Source organism: Phyllostomus discolor, chromosome 13, assembly GCF_004126475.2.
Source record: "Phyllostomus discolor isolate MPI-MPIP mPhyDis1 chromosome 13, mPhyDis1.pri.v3, whole genome shotgun sequence".
Classification (NCBI taxonomy): Eukaryota; Metazoa; Chordata; class Mammalia; order Chiroptera; family Phyllostomidae; genus Phyllostomus; species Phyllostomus discolor.
The window spans coordinates 43,201,641-43,216,069 of record NC_040915.2 but is presented as its reverse complement, the minus strand read 5'-3'; the positions used below and the strand labels follow the sequence as shown (position 1 = coordinate 43,216,069).

Genomic DNA, 14,429 nt, shown 5'->3' with positions numbered 1-14,429 from the left:
CTGTCACTTCCTGGTTTCCGACCGAGGCCGCGAGTCCCGGGGAGGGGCCCCTGGGTCATTGCCCCGCCATGCCCGCCAGCCCGGACGTGACGCCCCCAAGGGCTCGGCCTGGACCAACCTCACACCTGAACTCGGCTGACCCTTCGCTTTCCGACCGCTCTCCCCGAAACCATCCGCGTTCTGACCGCTCTCCCCGAAACCACCCGCATCCTGGCTGACTGTTCTCCCCGAAACCAGCCGGGTTCCGACCGCTCTCCCCGAAACCGTCCGCGACGCCCGCTTTAACCTGGGCGGCAGCACCGAGGCTGGGAAGAGCCGCTCTGGCCCCACACGCGATGGAACGCGCTCACGAAGGCGCAGAACACCCCTGCGCGCGGCGCCGTCCACGGGCAGCCTCCCTGCGGAGCTCGGCCGCCGGCCTGCGTTCCCATCTGCGGAGCAGACATCGCACCGGGGTGGCAGGGTGCGTGGGGCGCCTGCCCGGAGGGCCCCGGGAGACCGGGACGAGGCTCACAGTGACGCGGGCGGAGCGCCCAGCCAGTGAGGCCCTGCGACCTGGGAACAGGCCCCCGCACAGCCGCGCCTCCCCCCGAGAAAGCAGGAGCCCGGACCCGGGCGTGTGGGCTTCCCAAGGGGGTGAAGGGGGCAGGCACGCGCCCAGCCGGCCCCCCGATGTCCTCTCCCGCAAAAGCCTGTCTTCCACACGCCAGGAGCATCCGGGTCAAGAGGCGGTGGGGCCACATGTGGCAGCTCCACGGTCCTCGGCGTCCAGCCCAGAGCGGGCCCTTCTCACAGCCCCCTCAGTCACCTGCTCTGACGCCCGCACCGGCCACCAGTGGCTGTGCGCGAACCATGGCGACACTGCCCAGTGTCAGCCCGCGGGGCGCGAGTCCCTGCCGTGGGGGACCTCCGGGGCCTGGGGCTCACACCTCCGCTCCCCAGGCTCTTCGTCCGTGACACCGATGGCCCCATGCCCGGCTTCTCCCTCACTCCCTGGGAAGGGGGGCGCGTCGTCCGGGAGAAGGCCGGAGTTCCAGGGGGACGGGGCTTTCCTGGGGCCAGCATGGAGCTGGGCCAGCGTCTGCGCCTGGTCTGCCATGGTGGGGACTGGGGGCTTCCCCGCCCCTCCGCAGCTGGCACCCCACCCGCCGGAGCAAGGGCGGCCGGGATGGGGAGGAGCCGCCCGCACAGCGGGGTCAAGACTCCGAGCCGGGCCACGCTGACCTTTCCCGGGGGAAATGGAGCCTTACACCCCAGCCCAGGGCCGGGCCTGCCCCTCCTGCCCAGGGTGGCGCCGGGCCCGAGGGCGGGCAGCCAGCTCCCCAGGGCTGCCCAGGTTCCTGGGGAGGCAGCTTCCTGCACATGCGCCATCCAGTCCCCACTCGGCGAGAGCCCCGGGGCAGGCAGCCCCGGCTCCACACACGCCGCAGGGGAGGGTGCCCGCCCGCCCGCCCGGAACTCTGCCCACCCCCTCCCCACCTCGCGCTCAGCACCACAGCCCAGCTCCACCGAGCGTGGGAAGGCCAGGGTCCCCGTGGCTGCTCCATCCCTTGCCCCTTCCCCTCCCCTTCGGGGTGTCCATAGCTTCTCCCTGGACCCCACCACTCACTCTGCCGCAGGGAGGCCGCTGCTTCGGGATCTGCTCCCCCTCCTCGCTGCCTCCCTCGCCGTGGCCTGGCCCCTGGACTGACCCGCCCAGTCTTCCACCAGCCCCATTCCCACTCGGGTTCGAATCGCAGCGCCACCACGTAACAGCTGTGTGACCGGCGGCAGCTCCCGTATCCGCCCTGCACCTCGGTTTCCTCAGCCGGAAAAAGGAACAAGAACAGCACCTGCTCCGCGGGGCCGGCGGGGACGCAGCAGCTGCGCGCACACACGCACGACCTGTGGCAGTCCCCGGCTCCCAGGCCCGCCGGGGCGTCCTGCAGACAGTTACTGAGTGTTCTCGTTCCACGCGCCGCGTCTCAGCCCCACGCCCCTCTGCAGGCTGGCCACCCCCCCGCCCTGCCACCGCCGGCCAGGTGGAGGTCCCCGCCCACCCACCGGTCCTGGGTGCAGACGAGGGGCCTCGGTCCCCAGGGGCGCGGCCACCCACCCCAGGGCACACCCCCAGGTCAGAGCCGGACTCGAACCCAGGAAGAAAAGCCCTGGAGTCTGTGTGCTGCAGTGTGGTCCTGCCACTTCTGAGCACCTACTGTATGCCAAGGGCCACACACGCACGACGCACACGCCCTCAGGACACCCCCGGGAGGCGGCACCCGGGCCGAGTTCTGGAGATGAGGGGGAACAAGGCGGGGAACGGGCTGGGCGGGGGCCTGGCCGTCATCATGAAGAGCGGCCGGAGCGCCATCCACTGGGGACGTCACCGCCCTGAGTGCCTGTGTTCTTCCACTGGAGCCCCGCAGGGGGCGCTGGGCTGGGCTGGGCGGTACCTCCGCACCCCTAGCACCTGCGGGTGTGACCGGGCCCGGAAAGAGGGACTGGGAGACCCAACCAAGTCCCACAACGGCCAGCGGACGGGGCGGGGCCTCCCGAGAAGAGGGGCGTTTAGCGGAGACGCAGAGGGAAGGCAGCCTGTGAGGGTCGAGGCTGTTGGAAGAGAAAAGGCCGGCTCCTCCCCCCCAAGCCTTCACAGGGGGCTTGGCCCTGCAGACCCCTGGATGCCCAACTCCTGGCCCCCAGAGCCCCGACTCCCACCGTGCGGGCGAGGAAACAAGGCACTGGAAGGCCGGCCAAGCGGTCGGAGGTCCTCAAAGGCCCAGAGGCTGAGGTCCACCTCCCCTCTGGGGACGGGGGACCCGGAGCGGCCGGCCCTGAAGGCCGGGCTGGGGGTTGTCTGTCTTCGGGGTGCTCCAGGTAGACTCTGGGGGCCCCCCCCACCCAGGGACACTGGCTGCCTGCCTCTCTGGGCCCCCCGAGAGAGGGACCAGAGCTGGCTGCAACCCACAGCCCACTGATCCACACAAGGGGAAGAAGGGGTGGGGGCGCCATCTGCCCCGAGCACAGCTGGCTCTGGGGCCCTCTCCTGGGTTTCTGAGGCTGGCAGAAGGATCCGGAACGTTCTTAGCCTTCCCACCCCTGCCCACCGTGGAGGAGTCGCCGGGGCCGCCAGCACCTGCCTCCCCGCCCCCGCCTGCAACACACAGCCATTAGCAGCCACCCTGGGCGGTAATTGTCCAGATTGCTGTAATTCTCGCGGACGAGCCCGCTGGCGCGCTGCATCGTTACAAATGTCACTGAGCAGGGCCTCGGCGTGACTCCACGCCGCTGGCTCCGTGGGCAGGACCGGGATGAGCTCACTGCCACCGCCGAGGACCCAACCTGGAGACGCCGGGGCGCGCGCCCGTCTCGGCGGTGAGTCAGCCCCGCCGTCCTCCCCGTCCCCAGTCTGCCCTTCCCAGAGGAGAGAGAGGGCGGCTGCCACCCAGATGACTCCTGCTCCCAGGCCGACGGTGGGGGAGGGTGGGAGGGGCGGGGGCGGGGGGGAGGGGCGGGGCTGGGGCGCCACGGCCACAGTGACGCCCTGGGGAGTGGGAGGCCGTGGGAGCTCGGGCCGGCGGCCTAGGACGCGTGGAGAAGCCAGACGCCACAGACACGGAGGGCAGGCGCCGTGAGACCCCCGTCCTGGGAAGGTCCGGAGGGGCAGGCCCCCACGGGCGAGGCCGGCAGGGCTAGGGTGGGGGCTGGGAGTGCAGGCGCGGCCGAGGCGGACGGCCACCCAGCACCAGAACGCACTCGGAGCCCCTGAAGGATGCACTTTGAACGGTTGCCGTGGGCCATTTCGTGTGTATCTGCTCCCATTAAACAGGAAAACAGCCCCACAGTTTCCAGAAGGCGCCTCGTGCACGCCACCGCGAAGCCCACGCAGAAGCCATCTGGACGCAGAGGACCGAGAAGGGCACGGCGGCCCCTCCAGGGGGTGACGGCACACGCCTGGCCCTGCCAGCAGCGACGAGACGCACCCCCCGCCCCATGAGGGCCCCTCGGAGCCGCGGGAAGCAGGGCCTGAGGCTGAGGGTCCAGCACCCGCCTCTCCTGGGCCTGGGAGAGCAGTGCCCAGACAGGAGCCCCGAGGCAGGGGCCTGCTCCGCTTCCGGAACGCCAGGCCCCTCGGCACACTGTCCCTGGGGTCGGGGTGGGCACAGGGCGGCCAGGCAGCCCGAGGGCCGGGGTCTCGGCCTCACGCACGCCCGTTCCCTCCTCTACCTGCTCCCCGGAGGCCTGGGCACGAGCTGCAGGACCCAGCAGCACTCGGCCTACGGAAGCAGGAGCCCCGCTCCGTGCTGGGGTCAAGGCGGCTGTGGACGCGCGGGCAGAACGCAGCCCGGAGCTGCCACCGCCGGCCTTGCCTCCCCGTGGCTGCCATGCCGTGCCGTGCCGACTGCCCCCTCGCCAGGCGCGGGCGGTGGGACCCGGCCGGGAGCTCCCCGGGGACAGGACAGCCACACTGGCCCAGTCCCAGCAGCACGGGACCCACCCTCTGGTCCCTCACGCCGACAGAGGCACACACGGAGCGGGAGACTGAGGGGCGGGGACGGGTCACCGAGCCGGGAGGGAGGCTGAGGACCAGCTTGCTCGAGCCTGCGGGGGCTCCTGAGGGATGACGGTGGGGGGGCTGGCCCCACAGCACCCCGCAGCCAGCCATCCCTGACCTTGGGGGACGACCCTGCTGCAGTGGCCGCCAGTGGGGCTCCGCACCCCCACCCCAGGGAGGTCAGGTGTGTCCGAGCTCCGGCCCGACAGCACCGGGGGCGCCCGCGGGGCCCGAGGCCGAGACCAGGCGGACGCACGTCCTGGAGAGCAAAACCGAGGCTCCGAGGGGAGCGCCCACAGCCCGGGGCGTGCGCACCCTCCCCCCCGCGCCCGCGGCCCTCAGGACCGGGTGGGGGCCGGCGCCGCTCACCTTTCTTGGCCGTCTCCATCTCCTCCTCGGTCCAGCGGGAGCTCTCGTTCATCTCCATGGAGGCTGCAAAGGGGCACACCGCGTGTCGGCAGCGCCACCAGGGGGCGCCTCCCCCGTCTCCGTCTCCACCGCACGGCACGGGCCCCACCAGCCTCCGCGCAGCCAGCCGGGGCGGGGGTGCGCAGTCACCCCATTTCACAGGTGGGGAAGCTGAGGCAGTCTGAGGCCAGGACCCACAGAGCTGCCTCTCCAGGCACTTGGCTGAGACGCGGGGGGGAGGGGGGGGCCCCCCGGCTGGGAGCACAGTGACGGCGAGAGGACTGGGGCGGCACGGGAGGCGGCTGGGGGCCCGCCCGTGCGTGGCTCCTCGCCAGGGGGCCGTCTTGGGCACCGCCGGGTGTTTGGCAGGGCCCCTGGCCTCTACGCTCCAGAGGGAGGCCAGAGGCCCCCACTCCAACCACCACAGTAAGAACGGCTTCCCACCCCAGCTGGTGATGAGCGCCAGCCTGCGAACCAGAGGGTGGCAGGTTCGATTCCCACTCAGGGCACAGGCCTGGGCTGCGGGCCAGGTCCCCAGTAGGGGGCGCACGAGAGGCAACCACACATGGATGTTTCTCTTCCTCTCTTTCTCTCTCCCTTCCCCTCTCTCTAAAAATAAAGAAATAAAACCCTAAAAAAATCGTTTCCAGTCCTGGCCAAGCATCCCTGGGGGTAAAACGCCCTGCAAACCCGCCTACCAGGCGGTCACTGCCCTCCCCCCCGACGTGTTGGGACGAGGACGGGGTCTCTCGTGCTCCTCGGAAGGGGCAGAGCTGGCCTGGCCTCTGCTGGGGCATTGTGTCTGAATGTCTCCTCTGAGTCCCCCCGAGTGTGGGCCCAGGTCCTCCCCGGCAAGGGGGGGGCAGGCACCACGGGGTTGGGGGGCCATCGGCTTCCTGGACTCGGCGCCCGCACAGAGCCGGGCGCGGGACGTGTGCCCGACGCGCAGCGGCTGGCCAGGGAGGGGGAGTCCAGCAGGAGGGGCTGTGGAGCAGCAGCCCGGGAGAGACAAGGCCCCTCCCTCACAGGCAACCCCCCACCCCTGGCTGACACACCCCTCCCTTCCCACGGGACCCCCAGAAAGAGGCAGTGACGTCAGAGGCTGGGGTGGGTGTGTGGGCACAGCGCACTGGGCTTCCCACCCCCAGTACAGCCCGGCCCCGGCCCCCCGGGGTCCAGGGGAGCGTCTGCAGAAGCCAGGCACGCCCGCGTACTTCCGAGGGGGCCCGCAGTGCTGGGCCCCTGGGAGCGCTGGCCCCTGGAGACAGCCGGTCCACGCTGGAAGGAGCCGCCCGAGATCTGCGGCTCCCTGAGCTAGGCCTGAGTCCCCACAAACCCCGTGGCTTTACAGAGGTCATGCCCTCTGCCTGAGCCTCCAACGGCCCACCCACGAAATGGGCACAAGAGACCACCCCCGGGAAGAAGGGACAGGTGCCTGGAACAGACCCTGGGTGTGCGGGAGGGGCGCGTCTGTGACGAGCGAACATGACCTCCGTCACCTCCCGCCCCGGGCAGGCACCCTGGTGCCTGTGACCTCAGCTCCAGCACTCAGGGCCAGCGGTGGGGGTTCCCACAGACGCAGGAGGGTGGCCACCCGCCCCCCAGCAGCCAAAATGGTACAGGCGACAGACATACATGGGCTGCCCCCCTGTGGTTGCACTCGGGAACTGCTGCCCAATCCTCTCGCCTGCGGCAGTGGTCTGAGGTGCCTACCAGGGGCGGGGCGAGGTGGGGGGGCAGGCAGCACCTTCCAAATAGGGGTGCTGGCTACTCGGCTCCAGCTGCGGCCACCTGGTGGAAACGCGGGCCAGGTGCAGCCAGACCTTCAGACTGAAGGATGAGGCCGGAACCAGCGGTCTGGATTTCTGCGGGCACGCTGGGCCCCGGCTTCCGCCCCCGAGCCTGCCGCAGGCCCGTCCCTCCACGAGGGCGTGGAGACGCCCGGTCACAGGCAGCCAGCGTGCACAGAGAGGCCGGGGAGCGCGCCCCGCCCGGCCCCCGGCGCCCACTCACCCAGCTCCGCGCTCTGCTGCGGGGTGACGGCCTCCTCGCTGTTGGCCTCGTTGGCCATCGAGCGGGTGATGCGGCCTTTGCGCCGCCCCTGGCTGTTGGCGGTTTTGCGGCCTTTGGAGGCCACCGCCTCCTTCTCATCGTTGTCCTCCCCGGAGGTGTCGTCCGTCTTCTCCCTGCGGGCGGGAGGGGGTGGGGGTGGCTACAGCGCCGGATGGGGCAGCGCAGCCTGGGCCACCGGCCAGTTCCTGCACCCCGGGCAGGCGCGGGCTGACCGCTCCGCGGCCCCGCTCCCCACACGCGGCACGGATGGCCAGGGCCCCGCTCGGCCGCCTCACCCCGCACAGCCGTGGGCTGGCCGCTGCGTGCCAGGCCGTGTCGCACACCAGAGAGGGCAGAGGCTCCCTGCGCTGGGGCGTGGAGCCGCATCGTGGGGTGCGGAGCCACGCTGCCCCCCGAGATGTCGCCACCCCACAGACCCTGCAGGTCTGCCGCAGGCTGAGCCAGGTGTGTGGGGGGGCACACGGGGCCTCGACGCCCAGAGCCGGGCCCTTCCCGGAAGCGGACCCGGAGGTTCACTGTGGGGCTGCTCCCCCGCATCATCCCCCCGTCCCATCCATCCATCTCCCCAAAGGCCCTCCCCGGAAGTCTGGGAGACGGAGGGGGTCGGGGAGGCTGGCCAGATGCTCCCTGAAACCGCATTCCTGAGCCCTGCCCGGCCGCTCTCCCACCGCCCTTCTCTGCCTCACTCCCGGGGGGTGCGCCTCGCTCCTCGGAGACTCCCACAACAGTGGGAATTCTGAGGCGGGGGCTGCTGGCCACCTGCATCCCTCGTCCCTCCTGGCTCTTCTGACCCCCGACCCCCTCCCGGCGTCTCGAGAGACCTGCCCAAGGAGGGGGCGGTGGGGATGGGGGCAGGGGTCCAAAGTCGCCGCCCGGATTTATTCGCTCAGGAGTGGAGCTCAAATGAGCTACCAGTGTGCAAGGTCTCGGGAGGGCTGGAGAAGGAAGGGCAGGCGGAGAACGAGGGAGGGGGCGGGGGAAGAGGAGGAAGAGCAGGAGGAAGAGCAGGAGGAAGAGGAGCAGGCTTCCGGGAGGGCTGTCAGGGACAGAGCAGAAAACGCCCCTCTTCCCAGCAGGCGCTCTGCAGGCACCGCGTCACCCCGTCCGCACCCACGGGCCCGGGGCGGGCCGGCCTTACTTGATCAGCTCCTCCTTGTCGTTCTCCGCGTCGGGCCTCTCCTCCTCCTTCTCGGCCTCCTTCTCCTTCTCCTCCTTCTCGTCCTGGCTGCTCCGGGGCATCTGCTGCTGCTGCTGCTGCTGCTGCTGCTATGGCCGCAGAGGGAAGCGGGGAGAGGAAGGCAGGGAGGCAGGTGAGTGCGCACCTGGGCTGGGCGGGCATGCGGGCTGGGGCGGCATGGGGCGGGGTGTGGGGGACACGGGGAGTCGGCCAGAAGAGGCCACGGGCAGAGGGTGCCGCAGGGTGCGGGCTCACAGGGCCCCGCAGACCACAGCCCCCGGGGCCCGGGGCGGCAGGAGTCGTCGCGGGGGGCATGCAGACAGCGCCGGCCGTTGTGGGACTCCTGCCCCCTCCCCTCGGTGGCTCTGCGGCCTCGGGTGGGGGTCTTGGCCACTCTGGGCACTGACTGCTCCCCCGCGTTCAGCCAGCAGACGGGAGGCCCAGGTGGGGGACCCCTCGGAGGGGTATCTCCGTGGAGCCGCAGCAGTGGATGCCAGCAGGCAGGGCCTGGTCGGGCGCAGGCAGGAGCGGAGTGAGCATCGGGGATCCCGGGGCACACCCCTGTCCCCGAGCCCTGCCTGTCCCTGACTCAGGCCGCCCCTCCGAGCCTCCGTCTCCACGGCGATGGCCAGGAGGAGGCCCTAGCACAGGAGCAGGTTCTCCCCATTTTACAGGGGGATCAAAGACGCTCGAGGCGGGGCCGGCGGCCTCCCAGGGCCTCTGTCCTTCCGTCCCCTCCCCAGCGGGCGAGGCGGCCGTCCGGTCGGGCCGGGCCACTGGCCCTGAGTGACAGCAGAGGAAGAGGGGGCAGCCGGCTCCGCCCCCCCACAGCGCACCGCCGCCTGACTTCCTTCCTGCCCCGCCTGGGTTCTTCTAGAGCGCACAGACCCCCTCGGACGCCCCGGAGCCCGCCCTGCGGGCAGCGGCCACACCAGACCATCCCTCCGTCCCGCGGAGCCCAGCGGAGTGAGACCGGACCCACCGAGAAGCCCCCCGGGGTGCACCCAGGCGCGGTCACACGGATTTCCGAGCCAACGGAGAAGGTGGGGGCAGGGCTGCCCCCCACCCCTCATCTTCCCCCGGCACCCAGAGCACACCACACGCCCATCAACACACAGAGCTCCCCGCCCCGCCGCCCTCTCTGCAGCGTCAGTTCAGGGTGCGGCCGGCCGAGCGGGGGCACGATGGCAGGACCCCAGCTCTCCAAGGCCAGGCCTGCCTCCTTCCCAAGAGCCCCCCCCGCCTTCTGTCAGAGGAGCCGAGGGGCACAGGTGGGAGGGCCTCTCGCCGCCGCCACGTTGCTGCCGATTCCCCGCAGGTAGCCGGGGCCCCCGAACTAGCTTGTCCCCGCCACCGGAACCCCTCGCACCCCTCGACCCCGAGGCGTGAACTTCCAGCTGCCGGGGAGCCATGAGCGGAGGCGCGTCCGGAGCTGGCCCCGCTGGAGGAGGCCGGGCAGAGAGGGTCTCCGGTCGCTCCAACGCGGCATAGCCCTCTCCACCCACACCCACCGAGGACGGGTGGGAGTCAGGGGCCGGGGCCCAGGGCCCGCTGGGGCACGGCTTGGCTGACTGGGGAGGGAGGGGTCCCCGGCCACGGCCCCCCCCCCCCGGGCATGGTTGCCATCCCTACCTGTCGCACTAGCCAGCCTCGGCCCACCGAGGAACCCACCGCACCCAGGGCTGGGGACCTGGGGACCTGGGGACCTGGGGGCCGGGGCTTTCCCGCCGCAGGGAGCTTGGCGTCTCCCGAGAGCGCCCTCGGCCACCTCTGGGCCGAGGCGAGGCCCGGACCGGCGGGCCTGGATTCCCCGGGAACCCCAGCGGGCAGCCGGGTGGGGGAAGTGGGGCGTCACCGGGGGCTGGGAAACACTCTGTGGGGCCCAGCGGGTGCCCGCCCCAGGGCCACGGCTCCCTCAGCCTGGCACAGCCACTCCGCTCTGGCCCGGACGCCTGAAGCAGCCGGCAGGCCGTAAACAAACGGGGATGGCTGTGTGCCAATAAAACTTTATTGACAAAAACACGCCATGGCCCCCGGGCAGTGACTCACCAGCCTGCGCTCCAGACCAGCACCGTGCCCACGGGCCCCCTGACGGCGCAGGAACGGAGCGGTCTGATTCAGGGGGTCTGGGGCGGGCCTGGCGCTCTTGAGCGTATGGACAGTGCTGCTGGGGTTCCCGGGCCACCAGACACACCCAGGCCCCTGGCCGCAGGCAGCAGCTGACGCCTGTGGACCTGGGAGCAGCTCCCGAGGCCCGACCCCCCCATCGCAAACGCCGCCGCCGCTCGCGGTGGGTGGGCGTCCTGCTGTGCTGTGCACAAGCGCCGTCGGCCAGGCTGACGTTGGGCTTCCTGCCCAGTGCCTGGTCGGGAACGGCCCCTCCAGGCCGCAGCACGGCTCTGCGGAAGACCTGACCGGGGGCTGCGTGGGGAAGGGCGAGAGCGAACACAGCCGACGCTGGCCGGGCCCCCCAGACGTCTGCTCATTTCCTACCCGCTAGGCAGGGAGCCGAATCCTCCCGACAACCTAATGCTGCCTCTGTGTCACAGAAAGCACTATGAAGACGCAGAGAGGTTAAGCAACCCGCCCAAGGTCACACAGCATTTCCCAGCAAGATGCTATACGCAGGGCTTCTATCTCCCACCCGGGGCCAGGAGACCACGGACTCCCCACCCCCCTCTAAGCCCAACCGCGCCACCCACGCGTCCGTTCCCCCCACGAGCACGCTCCAGGGCCCCGAGGGGAACACCAGGCCGTAGCAAACGCAGCCCCTCCCGTATGGAGCCGGGACCCCGGCTGATGCAGATGAGGAACTGTGGGAGGAGAGACGGCGGCGGTGCGGCGGCGGGGAGACCTTCCACAGGCCCAGCACGCGGCCCTTCGCCCCGACCCCGGGACGAGGGGACACCACAGGAAGGGGACCTACATGGGCCAGGCTCTCGGGCGAGAAAACACCCCTGTCCTCCGCCAGTGGCCCAGGGGACAGCGCTGCAGAGCCCAGCTGCCTGCAAGGCCTGTGCTCGCCAACAGGGGGCGTCCTGCTGGCTGGGGGCAGAGGGCTGGGCAGGGAGGACGTGACCCAGCTCGGGCCGACAGACACCGCGGCAGCTGGTGGAGAGGGGCGGCGGTTACACCCAGGAAGGAAAGCAGAGCCCCGTGGGAGGCGATCCAGGCAGCACAGGTGGGACTGAATTCTCAGGTGGCAGGTCCCCCCAAGTGTCATGAGAACCTCCCGAAACCCCCGGCAACCCAGGCTGTGCTCCAGCTCGCTCGCTCGCTGGACAAACGCTTCACTGAGCACGCACCGCCTGCCGAGGGCCCCAGCAGGCGGACCCGTGGGGGTCTGCCCTGCACGAGCCTCGTCTCTGGACAGTGGGGGAGGGCGTCCCAGGGGCCCGAGGAGGTGGTGGGAAGGGGGTCCAGTGAGGGAACCAGGGCAGGACGGAGCTCCCTGCCGCTGGCAGCCCCTCCCCATCACTCATCCGGCCCGCCCGGGAGAACGCGGGTGGGAGGCCACTAGGGGCGGCTCTCTCAGACGCGGACCCAGGAGTGCCGGAGGGGGCGCGAACCGGCCAGGGGGGTGGGGCCGGACCTCAACGTGTGCTCGAACGCAGTTAGCCGGCTGCTATTTAACACCGAAATACACGACCTCACAACTGAGAAGTTGTAACAAAAGCAAAGGCGATAACTTCTAGAAAACTTCGCCTCCGAGTGACCCGACTACACGTGGCTGTCACCTCTGAGGTCGCTCACGGCCACTGCATTCACGTGGGGGGGGGGGGGGGCACAACAAGGTGCCGGCCCCGCCCCAGCCCAGGTCAGTGGCAGCTCGGAGCCCACCCGGCGGCTCCACCCCAGGAGCTGGCTGCCAACCGCTTGCCAGCACTGCCCGCCGGCACGCCCACGGTGCCCGAGCAGCGTTTAATAACACACACGCCCCACGATGTCCAGCCCAGCTGAGGAGACGCCGACCATGGGGCCACGGCCTCCCGCGGACCCTGTCCTGCCACCCGGGGGTGAAATCTCGGCCCCACCAGACGAGCCCCACCCACCTCGGCACTGGGTCCCGGCCCTAGGGCCTCTGTCCTCACTGTGCCCTCTGCCTGAGCCCGGACGACACCTCCTCAGGGACGCCTTCAGGGTCAGCCGCCCGGCCCCACCGGGTGGGGGCAGCTCGGGGACCTCGTTTACCGCCTGCACTGTGCCGTCACCCGGACTGGCAGGCACAAACACTGCTCTCTGTCACCGTCCCCCGACTCTAGGCAGCCCAGCTTGGGGTGCCCGGGTATGGGGTCAGCCAGCCCCCCACCTCCTGGGGGGTCCACGCTCTCGGTTTCAGGGTGGGACTCCCACAACCGGAGCCCCCCGCCCCTCTGATGTAGCCCCCCTGCCCCGAGTCACGGCCTGTGAGGGGGCTGTGTTTGTCTTTTCCCAGAACAGCAGCTCAGCTTGACGGTCCCCGGGGCACAGCCCCCCGCCTCCCGGGGGCCCACCCACCAGCTGCCTCACTGAGAACAGTGTCCCCTGGGGGGCGTCAGGGGGACTGTGGGCCTGAGGGGCCTCCCGCAGGTCTGTTCCCACTGGGCACACAACGGTGGGAACCAGAGGCACCTGCTCGAGGGAGCCCCGAGTCCAGACCCAGTCCTGCCCCCGGCACGGAGGAGGAAGCGGCGGCGGCCTGCGCACCTGGGCCGCCAGGGAAGGGGACTGACCCCCCCACCGGATGCCCGTCCCCACTGGACGGCCATCCCCGAGACACGAGATCACACTCAGCCAGAAGCACAGCCCAGTCCGGGGGCAACCTGGCCCTGCCCTGCCTGCTGTGTGTCCCCACCCGAGTGCCCCCGCTCAGCTGCCCAGGGGGAGCCAGCGCCGGCCTGCTGGACAGTGGCTGCCCCTCCCAAGTGGACGTGCTTGGCCGGTCCTGCCTGCAACACCTTCCCAGGTCACGCTGTCCCCATTCGAGCTCCCCAAGCCTCCGGAGTGCCACGGCAGCTGCGACAAGGTCACCTGTCTCTCAGCAGGGAGCTGGGGGGGAGGCTGGGGGAGGGGTGGGGAGAGGGACCAGGAAGCAGGGGGTGGGGGGTGTGCGCTCACGTGTTTCAGACAGAGAGGGAAGCAGGGACCCCAACCCTGAGGCGAGCGGGAGACTGGGGGGTGGGGGTGCGGGTGGGGGGCCTGCCCACCCCAGGGCAGTGGGGAACAGGACGGGGGAGCAGCAGCCCCAGGGTCCTGCCGGCCCGGAGCCAGAGGGAGGAGCCGGCCCCCTCTCTGGACGTCCCGCTCAGGCCCCAGGAGGGGCAGGTCCAGAGGCCGGGTGCCCAGGAGGGACGCTGCGTCTTCCCACGCCCTGCTCTGCGGACACGGGAGACCACAGGCCACGTAGCTACAAGGAGGCCCTACTGGACCTGCTCCCCAACTGCCCCCCCCAACCACACCCCATGGGACGAACCCAGTGACAACTCACTCTTGAGAACATGCTCCCTCCGCAGCAGGGCCCCCCACCCCTGGGAGGCCGTGGCGGTGGCCGCACGGTCACCACTGCCCCCAGGACAGGAGGCCCCGCCGCCCGGCCGGCAGCGGCCTCTCCCTCAGTCCCCGACGGTTTGCACAGTTAAGGTCAACCGATGACCAGTGTTCCTGGCCTCGGGTCTGCCACTCGTGGAGATACCTCGGCCCCCTCGCCCATGAATCACAAACTGAAACCACCGTGACGTCACCCGGTGCTCGGAGCCGGCCCGGCCTCAGCCCGTGACTCACCTGGGGGAGAGGCCGTCCGGTCCGGGCCCCGGCCCCACCCACGAGGCCACCAGGACGGGGACCAGGAGACAGGGGCTCGGCCCTTTCCCGCCGAGGCCCAGCCGTGCGGCCCGGTGGTGCTCGGAGGGGGAGGAAGGGCTCGGCCCAGGGGGCGGACCTCCCCCCGGTGGCCCGGGGGACGGCTGCCGTGCCCGCGCCAGCCCCGCGGAGGTCCCTGAGTCCGCCTCGGCAGCTCTGCAAGAGACAGTCAGCAGAGCAGCTGCACGGACGCCCCCCCCCGCCAGCTCCCCAAGGAGCAGGTCTGCGGCGGCTCTGTCCCCTCGATGACGGCCCTCTGGACGGACACCCCATGCTGTGCACCTGGCACCCGGGGAGGGGGCCCGACCTTGGGAAGAGGGCAGGAGGGCTTGTGCCGGGCACCTGTGGGAGCGGGCGGAGTCCGCCGCCCCTCGTGGCCGCCCGCAGCAGGGGGTGGTC

The 14,429-nt window shown here is 71.1% G+C and overlaps 1 protein-coding gene across 10 annotated transcripts in view; it reads right to left on the bottom strand.

Moving 5' to 3' along the window:
- Positions 1-14,429, bottom strand: part of NCOR2 (nuclear receptor corepressor 2) — a 151,634-nt gene that overhangs the window by 47,251 nt on the left and 89,954 nt on the right. For all 10 annotated transcript variants that reach the window (XM_036014359.1, XM_036014360.1, XM_036014361.1 and 7 more), the window contains exons 16-19: positions 13,601-13,603; positions 8,154-8,281; positions 6,956-7,128; positions 4,904-4,966 (exon numbers count right to left, since the gene is read on the bottom strand). In XM_036014359.1, coding sequence (XP_035870252.1) covers positions 4,904-4,966; positions 6,956-7,128; positions 8,154-8,281; positions 13,601-13,603 — 367 coding nt within the window. The remainder of the gene's footprint in view (positions 1-4,903; positions 4,967-6,955; positions 7,129-8,153; positions 8,282-13,600; positions 13,604-14,429) is intronic.